General features: G+C 38.1%; 1 protein-coding gene across 1 annotated transcript; it reads right to left on the bottom strand.

Moving 5' to 3' along the window:
• Positions 1-208: 208 nt before the first annotated feature.
• Positions 209-3,893, bottom strand: LOC114362669 (venom carboxylesterase-6). The gene is made up of 5 exons (XM_028318139.1): positions 3,649-3,893; positions 2,244-2,870; positions 1,917-2,051; positions 1,220-1,701; positions 209-1,072 (listed from the first exon to the last, which is right to left on the bottom strand). Exons 1-5 carry the CDS (start codon positions 3,832-3,834, stop codon positions 649-651), a joined length of 1,854 nt encoding a protein of 617 aa, XP_028173940.1. The 5' UTR covers positions 3,835-3,893; the 3' UTR covers positions 209-648.
• Positions 3,894-19,015: the final 15,122 nt, after the last annotated feature.

Below are 19,015 nucleotides of genomic sequence, written 5' to 3'. Positions count from 1 at the left end.
CTTCTCTATAATATTAGTATGATTAAAAGTTCAATAATTAAATTAAACATTTAAATACTTTTTTTTAACATTTAAATAGTTATAAAAAAGAAGTGTTTAAAAAAGAAACTACAAGTCTCTAAGTATATAAAAATCTAAATGCTTATTTAAAATTAATTAAGTTATCGTTGCAGAAACAGGCATTCAAATGTAAAAAAAAACAACAAGCTTAAAATCACAACACACTTTGTATTACGTAGTAAATCAAACAGGTAAGAGGCCTACCTATCAACATACTTACCACTGCTAGTACGCTCATTAAAAAGGACAGTTATATTAATTAAATAACAACAAAGAACTAAACAATAAGTACCCTACACGGTAAAAACAAAGGGTAGTGGCATTAGTGGCCACTGTATCTATGTTGGCCACTTAAGGTGGATTAAAGACAAACTGGAATTTAAAATATTTTTAAAACTGGATTTTTTTTTCAGTTGAAAAACCAAGAACTGATTTTGTAAACCAGAGCTGGCTTCATTACTTACTATCTACCCTAATGAGATACGAGATACAGTGACATACAATAAACGTTTTGAATTTGAATTTGACATCTTTTAGCGATCACATCTTCCCAGACTAGACTTTATTTTACAGCCTCCTTCGCAAGTTCTACATTGGTTCTTGCTCTCTACTTGTTCTTTGCGTGATAGCTGAAAACACTCTTGAAAACCTAGGTTGCGATCTGATTTTATCAAGGACATTGTAGCGTTTACACCCGAAAATAGAAACGCCAGTGAGTATTATAAAAGCGGCTAGCAAACCTAAAATGAGGCCTAGGTTTGAGGTCTCTTCTCCTGTATGCTTGTCTGGTGAACTGGTGGTAGTTCGTGAATCCTCTGATGATACTGCTGATGCTATTGCGTAATACTTACTGAGAGAATTTTCCCAAAAGTTGACATATTGATCATGGGGTTTTGAGACCGGGTTCTCAAAGAACTCTTCAAGGCGATCTGAACTGCCGCGGTATCCACCTATGGCCAAACAGGTATCCTCATTGGTGTACGGTGGCCATAGAATCTCCCCTTCTGGTTGTCTGTTAAAGAAAACATCAAACATTAAACAAAACAACTCATAGACGTTGTAAGATACAAATAAATATTTAAGCTGATTGAGGATCTCAATATTAAAATTTTTAAAAACATTTTTTATAAAAAATAGTAAAGGATATTTAAAATCTTACCCGGTATTTGCAAATGTAACAAGGCGGTTTGTGAAAGCATTCTTCGGTTTGTCGGGTCGCTTAATAGTATCTAAGTCGAAAATGTAGCTGAGTACAGCACCATGCTGCACACCATTCAACCGAATAGTTGGGTAAGGCCAATCGTAGTTTACATCTTTGTATATGAACTCAAACATCCAAACCTCCGAATTCACTTTAGCTCTCTCTCTCACACCCCTAATTACAGGAATTGTGATTAAAGAATCACCTTCGTAAGCCAAAAAATCGTTGATGTTTTCATTGTCCAGTTCCTTTTTACTGCCGAAGTAAGACTCACGAAGTTTTTTGGCTGCATTTTTTTGTGTTGTGTTGTCCTTGAACGCCAAATTTGCGGGGAGGAAAGGAACGAAGTCATCTGACATCATTTTCAACCAGTTACCATGGACTGCTTGTTCAGCGCGTATGGTCCCTTCAACATCCACGTAACCCGCTATGAACGGTATCTAAAATAAACATAAATATATTGTTTCATTCTGATCTCACTAATTTATGTCTGGAAAATACATTTTTTTTAGTTATTGTTCTATGTGACTAGGCCAAGTCATTCAAAATTGAATTGATTTCAACATTTGGGCTCATTACATTTATAACATTATTGGAGTCTAATCGTGAGTTTATAAAATCTTGAATCTAGAGTTTGTATTTGTTGAGCATATACCTGTAAATGTTTCCCTGCTTTGATGATATTTGAAGGGTCGTCAACCAGCAATGATCCCACCAACTGGGTGTTCTCCACACATGGGGCAAATAACACGGAGTTATTTGTGAATGTGAAATTGTTAATTTCAGTTACCTGTGGATGAGGAATACACATACTTTTTCATTTATTTTGTACTTTTTTAAAATGCTTAATTTTTAAGATGAATGTGGTTGTGGTAAATCCACCTGCTGGTGACTGTACATAATTATTGAGTGAAATTGATTTTTGAATCTCATAGCAGTTTATTTTGTAGTTTTGTAAGACAAAAACTAATCTAACAATTACCAAGACATTTATGGCGGCCTTTTGGAGGTGCTTCGCTAGTTCTGAGTTCTTTTTGTGAGTGTAACCAAGTTTGGCGCCTAAAGCCCTGGCATACCCAATCGGGTCATAGGCAACTGCATACGGGGAGAACGCAGACCCACTGATTGCTACAGCTTTGTGAACCAAGCCTTGGGCCTGGGTCGAGAGCGTCAGTAAGTCTACCATGGCGGCTCCAGATCCGTGGCCAAACAACATGACATTTGCCGGGTTCCCGCCAAAACCAACCACATTATCTTTAATCCATTCCAACGCTCGGACGACATCTTTCAAGCCAGCATTACCAGGAGCCTCTTCCACCCCAAGGCATAAGAATCCGAATATGGATAGCCTGTAATTGATAGCTACTACTACAATATCGGCTTCGACAAGCGATCTGAAGGAGTAGCGAGGTGTGTCGTTGGTGTTGGAATAGTCTTCTCCAGCAAGCCAGACTAGGACCGGCTTGGGGGTGGTGAAGTTTTTGGTGAAGATGTTGAGCGTGAGGCAGTCTTCGACCCCGGCCAGGCCGTGGATGGTGGGCTGGGCACAGAGTATGTTGGCGTCGCGCGCTTCGAAGTCAGCATTCCGAAGCTCAGGTTTTCGTGGTGCCTGTAACGATAAATGAATGGTGTCAGATACTGAGTGTTATTTTTCGCGCGCTATGGTTGAGTGGTTTGAGAGGCGGTCTCAGTCCAGAGGTCCTGAGTTTGATTCCTCCGTGTCACAAATAAAGTGAAATCACTGGGTATGGTTATCATTATTGACCTAATTGATTAAATACACTGCGTGATTTGAATGGGTGTTGCAGCCGGTACCTCAAAAGTTACTTACTTACAGTCAAAATAGTATGGTAGCTAGTGCTAGTACTTATCGATAAAATTGGCTTAGCAAATTAATAACAGTGTTAACTATATTTTTTTTATATTTTAGACTAGCTAAACTATCGTCACATTCCTTTATGGCTGTTTATAGTAAGTTTTGTTTCCCTAACTTCGTTACTGCCAATCGAATATAGACCATACTGCATTAAGTTAAAGTTAAAACATTTAAAATTAGGTGACAAAATATACACGAGAGGAATTTTATTATCAATGGGTAAATATTACACAAGGTCAACAAGGCACACTTTTTCTGATAATGGTAAAAGTATTTTGTTAACGAGATTTATTTTTGCCAATTTTATAGTGCTACAATATAATATAAGTTGCACAATGAAACACAAGTAGGTATTAGTAAACTAGTATTCCTTTAACTTTATTTTTGTGTATTGAGCATTTTGACATTTCAGCTGTCACTTTAGTAAACCACTATTGGCCTAAGTTTGACTTCGGCAAATCCTATTGGTTATTCAACTGACAGTTTAGATACGTGATCAAAATAAACCCACTTTATACCGAAATTCGCCAGACACGGACCCAGCGTACGGGATTCCGTAAAAAGCTGTGTAGTCACCGTCAGTAGCTTTTACACCAACGACGGGCCCCTCTGTAGTGTTCACTTTCAATCCATCTTGCACTGTTTGTGCGGCAACACAGGTTATAAACACACAAGTTATCGGTATTAATATCAGCATCTTGTACGCCTGCGCGCGACGCGGTCCTCGGTCGGGCGGCAGACGTCAACTGACTCACGGTCACGTCACGCGGCCACGCACGCTTACTCACTGGAGACGCCCCGCCATTTAGTGCGGTGATAGAGCTCGACTGGATATCGATTAAATAAAATCCCATCAAAAACAATACTTGTCAAAAAAACCAAGTCTCGCAACTCAGTTGTTCTACCGTAAAAAGTTGTGAGATCCATGTAATACCAAGTCCAGGCCAGGAAATCTTTAACGTTTTACATAAATTATTGACTTGGCCATCGCACTAAATAATTTAATTTACTCGTGTTTTCATGCGATGGCCAAGTCAATATATTTCTGTAAAACGTTAAAGATTTCCTGGCCTGGACTTGGTATTACATGGATCTCACAACTTTTTACGGTAGAACAACTGAGTTGCGAGACTTGGTTTTTTTGACAAGTATTGTTTTTGATGGGATCTCATTTCTTTTTGTATTTTGTAGACAGCAGTTATGTATCTAGAAAACTGGACCGAAATTGAAAAATTTTACTCGACTTGAAACAAAACGCATCATGTACTTAATTATTTATTGAATTCAAAGTACCTACCTAATAACAATAAGATAAATCGACTTAAAAGTCTCGATTTCATAAAAAAGGAAGTGTATTTGTACGGCGAACAATTGGGAAATAAATTTTCTTGTTACTGGTATCATTCCCGTATTTAATTTTTGAAAGCCAAATTGAAGCAAAATACGCGTCGAATTGTAGTACTTTCTTATGAAATGTAACTCTGGTCACTTTCTTTCGTTTTTCTTATGTATTTTAGACACCCTTTCACAGCACAAACCATTTTAATTAATTAAAATTCGTCGGACGTGTTTACCAATTTTTCACTTTGACAGTTCATGTGACGTTTACGGGTAAGCCGTGCCGGCTCCCTAAAAACTGCCTCACTTTTCGTGCACTGACTATCTATCTAGGTTTTATTAATCTAAGGTTGTGACTCACACTGTATAAGTAGCACCAAACTAGCTAGAAAGTGTAGAATGTAACCCAACATGGTGTTGGCGATAATATTTTAGTAGAAGCTTTGGATTATATGGGAATTTTTAGTTTTACTCTGGAATTTTTAGTACTAAGTTAATCATTTACATTCAAAATAAAACTTTGTTCACTGATTTCTTTGAACTAAGCTCTGCCATTTAATAATAATAATATGTAGTTTAAAAAACATATTGCGGTACCTTACAAACTTACTTAAGTACCCTCATAATATGGAGTACTTCTCTAGGAGGAGTCGTAGGTCGTAGGTCTCTCTCTAGCAATGAACATTAAAACAAGTGTTACTATCGACACGATAAAATCCAAAAAAATACTCACTACTACCCATTGCTACCTATTGTAGCGATTGCGAGGTGCGCCGCGGTTTTTACAGACGCTTTCGAGCTTGTTGTCTTTTTCACGCATTCCAGTATCAAGCGGGAGCGAAAGAGACGGAAAGAACCGAAGTAACCGAAAACATTTTTATTTATTTTTATAGTTCATTCAACTTATGATGGTGATTTAGACAGATGAAACGTTTCGTTTTATGATTCTAACTTTCTACGAATAAAAATATTGAGTTGTAAAAATCAATTACTTTTGTGTGTTTTCATCCTTCCAAAATATCAATCACTAATCTTTCTCAATTAACCTAAACAAGAATTTCTAATTATTTATTAGTTTATTATTTAGAAAAAATATGAAATGAATTGCTTCTGCGTTAGTCGGAACTTTTGCTCATAAGGATGGGACATAAACCAGTAATCGGCATGGTGGTCTTCTTAAAATCGAATCACGATTATTATCTCAGGCAGGTCAAAGCTAAGTCAGTACGTGTGCGTTTGCCTTTGATGACGGTTTTGTTTTATGCGATTTCTCCACGTATTGTTTGTTATTGGTATTTTGATGTTTTATTGAATAAAATGCATATATTTAATTTTTTGTGATTTATTTTGTACCACTAAGAATATTTACGTTTATTCCATTTCCAGATAGTTCAAATTCATAGATATAATTTTGATCAAGATTAAAAATCAAACAAATATAAGGCGATTAGATTTCTATAGAAAATATTCTCGATTCTAAAAAATATCGATTAGGTTTATAAGGAGCGCCTCACTAAATAGAACTGTCATAATCACCATCTTACGCTGAATGGACTTATAGGTGTTTTTAGGTAGTTAAAAAGTAGGTACGTCATAAAAATAAATAATTTGACAGTAGATTTTTTAAAATACGCCTATGAATGAAAGGCGTACTAATGTTAGTTGTACGTTTCATTTGTTTTTTTTTCATCGATGCTTGATGACGCAGTGGCGCGTGTCACGCTGATTCTTGACCACTAGAGCTCTCAGGTTCGATAGAATGTTAAAAATGGAGTGGTCTGTGTGGAGACCACTTTGGAACTTCATCTAGTTACGAGGTTTCTTTCTTCTTAACTTTTAATGTGTATGTTATATAAGTATAGGAAGAATATTTTGATTTATTATTTAGTGTCTACTATCTACTTAACTAATGTGTCACCTTAAATAAAATCTATCTAAAGTAGAAGCTTTCTTCATTTTCTACATGGTGTGTAATGCTAACAACGTGTAAACGTGTTTTAACAAATTATTTAGGCAAAAATGTGTTTTTAGGTAACTAAGTCAGATTTAATCAAATTATTATTGAATAATAAACGCTGTATTTTATGTGTTAAGTACCTATAATGTATTTTCCTGTATTCTCTGTACCTATTTAGGATAGTTGGATTTAGGTTACGTTAGCGCGCGAAGATGTAGGTATTATTGTAAAATTTCAAATTCAAATTCAAATGTTTTATAGCATATTTTCAGTTAAACCTTTACCTAGTGGTGGCAGATTTGATGCTCCCATATTTTTCACTTATGTGTAGATTGTAGTGAGATATCATCTATACTAATATTATAAAGCTGAAGAGTTTGTTTGTTTGAACCTCATTTATCGAGGAAGGCTATAGGCTTTACAACATCACGCTACGATCAATAGGAGCAGAGCAACAATGAAAAATGTTGCGAAAACGGGTTTTCACGCGTATAGGGTTGCCAGGTCTAAAATCACAAAAGCCGGACTTTGTGCTTCATTTGGCCGGATATTTTACCCTAAAAGCCGGACATGTGCAATTAGTGTCAGCTCATGAGTGAGTACTATCATCATCGGTTGCTAACTGATGCGTGCGCTCCATATGATTCTGTGGCTCGACTTTTGCCTGGCGCGGCAACCAAATAAAAAGCCTAACAAAAGCCGGACAGGCCGGACAAGTCCCTAAAAAGCCAAACATGTCCGGCTAAAGCCTGACGCCTGGCAACCCTACACGCGTACGAAGTCGCGGGCACAGCTATTTAGTAAGGTACAAAATTAATTAATATAAGAAATATTTTTCTCATCACATAACGTCCATCGTTCTATCTAGAACTAATGTTTTCCGTTGACGTTTCACCATGTGTACCTTTTAATCACATGCGCCAGCGCAGCGATTCCATGCTCTGTGCTTTTAATATTAAAAATATTTATGGGTTTTTACAGTCACCGATAGGCCGATATGCGCTATATTGTTATCTGTGGTTATCGTTGGTGGGTGGTTTATTTTGACCGAATTAAATTATGTAAAGTAGGTAGGTAACTAATTAACTGCTTATGTTTATTTGATTATTGATACATTGCAAGAATAGGAAAAATAGCTGCTATTGATCATTTACAAAACGGTCACGTAGTATTGATATCTTGCGCTAGATGGCGCAACTAGTGCGAGCGTGCAACACGTGGTATAATTTTTAATGGAAACTAGTGAACCAACAGTGTTATGTAGGTATAGTAGGTTACCTATAGTTCACTAATTATATTTTAATAAATACTTTGTGGTTAACTATTATAAGTGTTGATAAAAATTACATTAAAAACCCAAATATCTACAGTTCAATTGCGTAAGTGTTACATATTTGAAAAGACTGTACTAGACAAGCGGTTTAGTTATTTGTTTTTTTTAATTACTGAGCAGTGAATTCTATGTAGCGTGAATATTTACCAATAACATAAAAGTACATATTTAGTACGATTTTACCCGCCTCTGTTTTGTTGGCAACACTCGTGAGTGCGTTGTTTTGCACTCATGCGCAGCGTAGATGTATGACACAATTTGCTAAATTAACACACCGCAACTTTGTCATTATCAGAGGTCATTGACTTTGTTATTAAAAGCTTTTATTAGTGAAGAAGTTGAGTGTTTATTAATAGTGACGCCATGGTTTAAAATACCAATGAAATAAAGAGTTTTTGAGTGCGGCCCGGGAAAAAAGGTCAAATGTGTGTTTTTTTACAAATATGTGTGCAGCTGTTATCAAATATATCAAGGTCAGTATAAATTATCCCACAAACCACCTGCTGAATTACGCCGGTGATTATTAAACACATTGCGGTATTTGCGTTAAATATTAGCAATTTGTACCTAAATGCAAATAATCCCGTTAACCCCTCGTGGTAAGCTAAAATGCCTGTGTTACGAGCGGGTTCACAATAGTAGAGCGGTTCCTGGGATCACGAAACGGAACGGAATAAAAAGTATCCTTTGTCCTTCTCCTGGCTCTAAACTACCTCCCTGACAATTTTCAGCTAAATCGGTTCAGCCGTTCTTGAGTTATAAGTGGAGAGTGGAGATGGGAGTGGAGTCTTGTCTCATATCTTGTTGCATAAGCAAGCTGAAGGTTCCTTTTGTGAGGAAAAATAAATGAATGTGGAAGGTATTGGTAATTTTGATAACAAACTCTCAGAAACTAAAGAAGTATTCAATATTATTAAGGGCTTTTGAGATTCTCAAACGACTACGTTAAAATACTAAAAGACAATATGTACTTCCAAATGAGTCCTTAAATAAACAAGAAAGAAAAAAGTTACGTTTTTAACGAGCTGAGTGTAACTTTCCTTCGTTTTTTTCACCTAAAATCCAACTTGTAAGAGACCTGACATTTACTTGGGCACCATTAAAACTTTGGAAGTAAATACGTATACTATGAGAAAAAGAAACGGAAAGATTGTGGAAAGTTCTATGAAGATTCGGAATAGATACTCTGTAAAATAATGTTTCACTGATAATTATTGGGTTGTTATAAAAAGTTAGTTTACTATAGCTACACATTGTGTAAGTGCGATTACGGACTTCTATTCTTTTACGTGCACTTGCATTTATCAGCAAAACTGGTGTGAAACTATGTAAGTTGTCACTGTTGTCAGCAACTACCTACATCTGTTGCCACTACTGATAGTGACAACAGATGTCTCGTTCGTTCGTTTCAGCCAAATGACGTCCACTGCTGGACAAAGGCCTCCTTCAAGGTTTTCCACAATGCACGGTCCTGCGCTGCCCGCATCCAGGCTCTTCCTGCGACCTTACCAGATTACAGTTTTCCAGCCCGTGGTCACCACTCGAGAACTTTTCTGCCCCAACGGCCATCTCTCTACAAGGTATGTGCCCCGCCCACTGCCACTTGATTTTAGCAATTCTGCGGGCTATGTCGGTCACTTTGGTTCTCCTGCGGATCTCCTTATGTCATGACAGATGTCTATTGAGGCTCAATTGGACTGATTTCAAGCCACGTGCTTCAAAAAACCTGAAAATGAAGCCCAGGACAGGACTTCTAGATACAGAATCTAAATCGCTGTGATATTTCTTACAAAAATGATTTGTGGTTATAACGCAACCACCTAAATCAGTGGTTATCAAACAGTGAAGGGTTATGGTGGGAAAAGGGGGAGGTTCCGTAATAAGAGCTAATATCGTAAACTAAATTTCTATTTGGTACTTTTTAGTTTTAAACTTCATTGAACTTGACATGAAAGTCGTGTAAGTTTCATTTTGCCACAACAAGACCTTACTGTTCTTTCAAACCCTCTACAACATTACAAAGAAGCTCGCATACTCTCGCAAGTTCATATTATTATTAAATATTGAAACGGAAGGTGCTCCCGACGTGGGCCCCGTAACTCTGTCTGGTCCGAATTAAAAATTCACGCCATCTGTGACCGGCATCGACTATCGAGCAGTTTTAATATTTCATGACCACCTCGCTTTGGTATTCAAAAAGAGTATGCTAAATTGCAGCACTCATTTTTTGTGACACTTTTATGTTTATTAAACAGTCAGCTGTGCAGGAATATGTATCTTATAACTTAAACATGACTGGCGTGCATGTTAAATTTTTAGTCAATATCTAGAGCTGACTGAAAAACAAACTTGCGAAATTGATTTTAAACTTCTTTTGCTTTTAAAGTAACTAACTCTATGTATAAAGCCTTCCATTAATCGTTTAATCGTTTGGAATTGAAAAGTTGGTAATAAATCTAACCGTTTAATCTACTTGAGTGTAACGCTCTACGTTAAAAAAAACCATTGTAGATATTGCAGTAATAGGACCCATCAATCCTGCATCCATTAGCATCCATTTTAAAGTGCCTGCATATTGTTGAAACCTTAAAAGCAGTTTAAAATGGGAAACGCATTTCGGCAATATCAATCAAAAGAAATACTAAATGCATTTTTTTACACTAATTGATAAAAAAAATCTAACTGGATAGTCTATAGTTTCCTTCCATTCAGGAGTGAAAAAAGTATTTACTCTGATTTTATTGACATGGGACATGTGAAAACTGTGTCGTGACAAACCTTTGATTCTTAAATGTTTCATGGCTCAGGCATTATAAGTAAGGTATGTAAGGGCTTATTATCTGGGGGCATGGCAGTGCCCCCGCCAAGTCGAGCGCGAAGCAAATACTGCCGTACCATCTTTACTGGAACCATTTCGCCGCATTTTCAGGCCTCTATTTGAGAACCTCTGGATAAGACCAGAACGCAGAAATTTTTGTCATCTAGTAAGCTATAATCACATACATAAAATCCAAAATTTCAAGTTTGTAGGTCATTTAGTTCCGAAGTTAAGCGAAAGCAAAGTTTCGCATTTACGACACTCACTCACTCACTCACTGATGATCATCAAAATAGAACTAGTACTTCCCATTAACTCAGAGAGCTGAAATTTGGTACAGAGTTAGGGTTTAATGACTACATAAAGGGAAAACTATAAAAACTAGGAAAATCGAAGATCTGGAGTAACACCACATTCATAATCAATACTACTAGCGCCACACCGGCACCGTGGTGTTCGCCTGTACCGCTCATCGCTAGATGGCGTGGCACTTGTTATTAAAACAATTTCTGATTCGTTGTCCATTTTAAAGGTCGTTGAGTTTATTTGTGTTTAATATCGTAAAAAAAATGTCGATGATATTAAAAGAAAAGACGCCGACGTTAAATAATTATGCCACTTTCTACAAAAAGAAGTGAAATCCCACCAAAAACATTCTGTAAAAAATTAGCCAAGTCTCGATGGAGCTGCCTGTTTATCTCTAAAAAGTAATGAAATCTAGACAAAGTCGTGCCAAGTCTATGGTTCCTTACTGCGATTTCTTTATTATTATATTTAATGTTGTGTGACTTGGCCGTTGAACAATCTTTATTAAGATAATCATACATAAGTATTATTGAAATACGCAGCTTTATTAAGCCTACAATTGACTGGTTATTGAATCAACGTTTTCCAAGTGCAATTTATTTTCCATCGTCAATGGGTAGCGATTTTGGCGACAAATTGGTACAATGGTGTCATGGAGCATCTGGTTTGGTACCCTTCAACGGCCAAGTCACACAACATTAAATATAATAATAAAGAAATCGCAGTAAGGAACCATAGACTTGGCACGACTTTGTCTAGATTTCATTACTTTTTAGAGATAAACAGGCAGCTCCATCGAGACTTGGCTAATTTTTTACAGAATGTTTTTGGTGGGATTAGTATTTATAAAATGTTCATTCTCATCGCTTGTGTAATTTGGGCTGTTAATAATTCACACTAGCGCACGTATTTAGCTTACACTCAGTCACGCGAGGGACAAGTAGGTCACATTATCATAACCACCCCCACCGCTGGTATTCCAATTAAAAGTTCAGTAATTGCTGAAAAACCATGCATTATAGATACCTGTACTCTTTTTCCGTGTGCCACACCATACCTAACTAATAGTCAAAAGAAACGCAAAGTTATAATATAATAATATTTGTTCCGGCGTTTCTTCTCAGCACTTGCCATTATGTTTGTCTCGAAGCGCTGGTAGGGCCCAAAAGATAAGGAGACATGTAAAGCACTTTACAGTAAAGTGCCCCATAAGGGCTAACTTTTCTTTTTTATTATTTTCTATAATAATTTTGACATTCATAAGTGCCACTTGTGGTCTAAACTGAATAAATACTTTTGATTTTGATTTGATTGAATAAAAGTAAACGTTTTTGACCCCTTGGTCAAAGCAGTCATAGACAATTAGATAAGGGTCATCAAAATGACACATTGTTCACATAATATTCTCTGTCACTTTCTTAAATATTCCGACGACCTCATAAAGGTAGCAGGAAGGCGCTCGATGCAGGCCGCTACCAATCGATCATTACGAAAATCATTGGGGGAGGCCTATGTTCAGCGGTGGACGTCTTATGGCTAAAATGATGATGTTGATTCTAGATTTCAACAAAGTTTTACATATTTCAAAGATTTTGATTAATTACCTAGTTTCAACTTCATTCGTTGTGGGATTCATATGTTGAAAATGTCAAATCCACTCAACTTCACTTTTTAATCAGTGTTCACCGCGCATTCAAAATTTATTGGTAAGGTTTTAAGGGGTATTGTGTTAATTCCAATTTGGACGTCACTCGAGTTAAAAATCGCTCAGTTACCGGGTTTTGGAGTCGATTACTGCAATTGATTGGCGTGTATCTCCCCCTGATCGATTCTGAACATTCAATTATACGAATCTCAATTGGTGGAAAATTGACATTTTATTGAAAAAGAGTGTTTACGATTTACGTTAGATAGCTTCTGTTTATTGCTTACTTAAAACCTAATACACATTACCTAATACTCGATTTAAACAAATTTAACAAGTTATTGTGTATGATATTGTCAGCATCGTTGTGTTCATCACAGTAAGAGGTAAGATAGCCAGTTCCTCTGTGGGTCCAGGTGAAGCTCGTTTCCTTCAGCCTGACCATAACTTTCCATTGAATTATGAAAATGTGAATTAAAAAAATGTTCTTGTATTTTGTGTATTGGGCGAGGATCGAATTCACGATTTCCTGCAAACATCCATAAATTAAAAATGTGTTTTTATTTTTAATGAAAATGATTAGAAATACGATCAAAGATTAACTTGTTGCATGCCGTGCCGGATCAATTCAGAGCAAAAGGGCGCGCCCTAGTCGTTACACTTAATTAAAAAAGGATTTCCTTTCCTGCGCCTCGGGCGAGTTTCATCTTGTAATTAGAAAAAATAATATTTTTGTTTATCGGCCAGTAACCCGAGTATTTCAAAATTGAGCTCTATCGCAGTTGTTTTGTACCACTTTGTGTGTGGGAATCGCAACGTCTGTGACAGACGTCGTTAATGAGACAGACTGTCTGTTTAATTGGTAGTTGGACGCACCACCGACCAATTTTATTTTCGTCCTTTTTATGAACTGTCAAAACGCGCTATTATATTTTGGAAGTATAGTCCAACGATTTTGAAACGTCAAATGGCAAAGATCGTAAATTGTAACCCGGCATGATAAAGACACTAAAGTGTTTTCCAACGTGGCAAAAATCGGAACCACCGATCTGGTATTTTCGGTGGCGGCGCCCCTGTTAATGTCACGGATAGTTCAATGTAGTTCATCTATAGCCAGACGACACGAGATTTATACTTACCTAATCGAAGGTTTTGTTCATCATCACAACAATCATCATCATTTCAGTTCAGCCACAGGACGTCCATTGCTGAATTTAGACTCTAGGTAGGTCCAGGTTTAGCGGCCTGCATCCAGCTTTTGTTGACACTTATTAATTTTTTTTTTAAGTTTGTGGCATACACATATGCAACCGCAAGTAATTGGGTAGTATAACATAAACATACACGTTAGGGTTTAGCATGATTTTATCAAGCAAAACAAGGGCAAGTTCGCGGTGTCGTGCCACATGCAACCTAGACCCAGCACATAGGTAATTGCTAGTGTTGCTAGTGCATTAGGGTTGCTAGGCCAAAAGCACGAAAGCCGGACTCGGTGCTTGATTTCACCGGACATTTTACCGCCGGACGTACTCGCCGAAAAATAATTACTAATAAAAAAAATCGCATCATGGTCTTACCTACTTGTGCGCTCGACTTTTTCGTGGCAACCACAAAAGCCTAACAAAAGACGGACAGGCCGGACAAAATATTTGGCCGGACACGTTCGTAAAAAGCTAAACATGTCACCTGGCAACCCTAAGTGCATAGCGTGTGCTTTACGAATCTAGGAATTCCAAATACCTGGAACAAGGAAAAATTTAAATCCGTTCATTTAGTGCCTAATTAAAACGTGAATAAATACTAGGACATGGAATATCCGATATGGCGCAGTGGTTGAGCTCAGTTACTACAGAAGTCGCGGGTTCCATACTCACTTTGTACACACTTACTTATAATATTGCAATAGGCAAGAATACGCAGGACGCTGGACGCAGGCTGCTACCAACCGGGTAACATGGAAAGCATTGGGGGAGGCCTATATTCAGCAGTGAACGTCCTATGGCTGAGATGATGATGATGATGATGATGATGATGATGATGAGGCAAGAATGTGAATCTGGTGAATGTCGATCTGGTGAAGGTCGTGGGAAGTACCAGGATGCTGGGCGGCGCAAAACCGGTCGTTGTGGAAATACTCTACCTTTTTCCAGCAGTGGATGTCATTTGGCTGAAATGATACTTGTTTGTATTGTTCGGGGTGTTTTCTATAAAGCTTTAAGTATTAAAAACACTAGCCCATGTTCTTTTAATTTTAATACAAATCAGATTTTAAAAATTTTATTTTGTATGAAAATAAAAAAAAATTAAATGATGATATCAATTTTCTGACTTCACCATATCATGTATATGCATATGTTAAAATGGGCTAGTGTCGGCTCATAAACACATTTATTTACCTAACATCCTGTATAGGTAAGTATTTCAAGTTTCCATAGAAACAAGCAAGTTTTATTTTATTTGTTTATACATCTCGCCTCTATAAAGCTCTACGGAATTCCTAGAAACCAATTTGGGGTCGTATTTAGTAGGACTAGCGATGATATTTCGACACACTAAGCCCTAATAAGAGACCCTAAAAACATAGCAAGCTCCATTAGGCAAAAAGCAATTTACCCTCGGTTATTTTCTGGTGTGTACCTTCAGAGGTAAACATCGTGCCGATAGAGATTGACAGTTTTTCTAACAAATAAAGCAGAATAATATTACAATTTATGATTTAATTAAAGTAAACTTATGTTTGATTGCAATGTGAAGTAATGTTTAATATTACTGGGACAATTAACTCTTATTGAAACTGTTTTATTTTAATCTACTAATATTACCTATACTTAATGTACGTTAAAGTTTATGAGGATTTATGGATAGGAAGATGGTATTTTTTTCACGCTTAAATTTAGATTAAATTTAGTACAAAGTTTGAGACACAGAAAATGATTTATTTTTATGTAAAACAAGGCAGGTATTTGACCGCAATCGCACCTGGTGTTAAGTGAGATGCAGGTATTGTAGTTTTTATCCCACTTTTTGGAAAGGGGTAATTAAATGCTCGAATAAAGACTTTCTTTACGAAATTATAAATAAACAACTTAAAAAAATCGAACTGCCTAAGGCGGGAATCGAACCCACGCCCTTTCGCTTGCCGACTGCTCTTCCATCTGAGCTACTTAGACACTGGATGAACCTTTTGTGGGAAGTCATAGGCAATAAGTAGTCGTATAATATATTACTTTATTTCCAAAATTGCCAGTTTCTATTAACACGGACTAAAAGGTCTTTACATCATAATTAGTTACCAGGATATTGCGGCCCGGTCTATTTGTTTGCAAAGATTGCTTTCAGCTTTAATCCCGGGATTATTCTTCAATTAGAGGCTGGTAAGAACGAAGTAATAAAGAAATATTTGGTAATGAATGAAGGGATTGCGTGGAGATACTTACCCATTTACAGGTAATTCAATGGGGGTTAACATCAATGATCTGCTCAAACCCGGTACCTTTGGGTATGCAGATGACACAACAGTGACAGCCAAATATCTTTCCAGGGCAAAAGCCAGCGGGAGTGAGGTCGAGTCTTGTCGTGAGTCCCTTATCGAACGCTTAAATTTGGCCCTTCAGGATGTCTCTGATTGGGGCGATGCCAATCTGGTCCAATTTAACGCGTCCAAAACACAGGCGTGTCTGTTCTCCGCCAAACGAAGTCCATTTCGTCTGGCTCCAACATTCCGAGGTGTGCCTGTTAAAATCACCGAGCGACTCCAACTTTTGGGTATCGAAATGTCCAGCAAGTTGAACTTTGGCGAGTACATCGAATCCATAGCGAAAACTGCTGCCAAAAAACTTGGTATCCTCTCGAGGGCAAGGCAGTACTTCTCCAATAAGCAAAGGCTGCAGTTATATAAAGCACAGATCCGACCTTGCATGGAATACTGCTGCCACCTCTGGGACGGCTCTGCCAAGAAATATTTGGCTGCTTTGGATTCGGTGGAAAGGCGTGCCAGGAGACTAATCGACAGCCCGACCCTTGTTGAAGCGTCGCTCCAGGAACTTGACCACCGCCGTAAAGTTGCTTCTCTAACGGTTTTCTACAGGCTACACTTCGGAGAATGTGCGAAGGAATTATATAACTTAATTCCACCAGCCCCTTTCCATCACCGGGGAACCAGACGCAGGCTAGCGTACCATCCCTACATTGTCGACATTCCACCAGCTCGCACTAAGCGTTTCGACGACTCCTTTATAATGCGAACAGCTAGGGACTGGAATTCGCTGCCTGCTGCTGTATTTCCTAAACACTATAATCCGGGCGTTTTCAAGGCGAGAGTGAATAGGCACTTACAGGGCAAGTATGTACCATCCTAGACTGCATCTCACTTGACACCAGGTGCGATTGCGGTCAAATACCTGCCTTGGCTAGCATAAAAAAAAAAAAAAAAAAAAGGTTCAAGTTACAACCAATCAGAATGTGACTTGGATCTCTATTTGGGTTAATTAGTACTGTACTTATTTTATACATACATAGTTCTATCGTTCTATTTATAGTTTACCTTTGAGCTCCGAAAATATGGTCTTAATAGCGAACTGCCAACTTTGGTGGTTACCTCTTCAGCGTAGGAACAATTTTTTGTAAGAACCATCTTCGACATTATTATTTTCATCTTCTAAAAGTTCACATAAAATGTACCAAATCTTACTCAACAAAGGCACAAATATTCTTGAAATTTCTCTAAACTTCAGTGTACATACTTTATTATTAAAACCATTACTATCCCAATTTTCGACGAGGCCGGACCAAATTAGGTTACCCCTGCTACTTAGACAAAGGGCATGACTTAATGCCCTTTGATGGCATCTTCTTCGCTAATTGCCGGCCATTTTACCCTGACCTGAGCTCATTGTCGGAATAAAGCATCCCTTGAGAGAGGCGGGGGCAGCAACGGGTCACTATTTACTGGCCGCTTTTACTTCTAGTATAAATGCTATAAGGTCTAGCCATTGGTCTAGCGCAGGGTTTCCCAATTTTTTTTTGCCTAGGAACCCTAATTGATTATACTTTACCTAGCGGAACCCCCGTACTACTCCGCCCGCACGCCCTGCCCCTCCCTTGTGCGTAAACAAGTCGGTGCGCGCGAACAACGTCGGTCACGAAACGTGGGATAATATTTTTTACGGAACCCTTGCGGCCTTTCCACGGGACCCCAGGGTTCCGCGGACTACCATTCGGGAACCGCTGAGCGTTGAAGTCAGTCAGTCAGCGCCCGAGGAGTGGGAGCGGCACGGGAGGGTGTTTTTGAGACGTATAACGTCAGCGAAACTCCAGTACCTCTAGTAGGAAAAACTTTCGAGTTCGTTTCGTTGCGTATTCAAAGTGTCATCGAAAAATTTTGTATGAAAAATTAAACAGCGCCCCCTATATTATAGCCGCCCTAGGGGGCGCTGTTTAATTTTTCATACAAAATTTTTCGATGACACTTTGAATACGCAACGAAACGAACTCGAAAGTTTTTCCTACTAGAGGTACAGTACCTCTAGTACGAAAAACTTTCGAGTTCGTTTCGTCCCTAGGGCGGCTATAATATAGGGGGCGCTGTTTAATTTTTCATACAAAATTTTTCGATGACACTTTGAATACGCAACGAAACGAACTCGAAAGTTTTTCGTACTAGAGGTACAGTTAAGCTTCAGTACGGCTAGCACGAAAAATTTTTGAGTTCGAATCGTTTGCGTATTCGAATCTCCATCAAAAGATTTAGTACAAAAACTGCAACAGCACCCTTGTGAACGTGTCGTAAAGTGAACTTGGAATGAGAAATGGTTGCACGAAACTTATTTTTAGAATCAAAATTGACACATTATCGTTTAATTCAAAGGTTGAGTATCGAATTTTATCGAATACGCAAACGATTCGAAGACGAAAGTTGTTCATGCTAGAGGTACTGTGTGCCTACCATGAGTTTACGTTAGGTGAGCTCGCTAGCGAATACGTCAAAAAATTATATGAAGATTGTATTTCTTGAAAGTAGCCGCTAGGGGCGCTGCACAATATGTCATACATTTAAATGTCATTTTTTTACGCAGTCGCTAGCGAGCACACCTAACGTAAACTCATGGTAGGCACACTGATATGTATGCTCTGTCTGTCACGTCATAATATTTATATCAATATCACTCCCGTGCCGCTTCCATAACTCAGGCACTGACGGACTAATGTCACTCCCGCGCCGTTCCAATAAGTACCTCAAGCGCTGAATTAAGCGCTCGACCTATCATCATCATCAACAGCCCTTTACAGCCCACTGCTGGACTATGAGCCTCCTCCACTTTTTTATTTTTTTTTTATCCACAACGAGGAAGCTCTTGGCCTGTATCTCACCTGATGGTAAGTGATGATCAGGCCGAAGGTGGAAGCGAGCTTCGCCCGGAATCCTCAACCACGGAGGAACTGGCTATCTTACCTCTAACTGCCGGAACACAATAATGCTGTT

Source organism: Ostrinia furnacalis, unplaced genomic scaffold (genome assembly GCF_004193835.3).
Source record: "Ostrinia furnacalis isolate ACB-3 unplaced genomic scaffold, ASM419383v2 OfSCF6681, whole genome shotgun sequence".
NCBI lineage: Eukaryota > Metazoa > Arthropoda > Insecta > Lepidoptera > Crambidae > Ostrinia > Ostrinia furnacalis.
The sequence above is the reverse complement of the archived record's forward strand: the minus strand, read 5'-3'. Positions and strand labels throughout refer to the sequence as shown.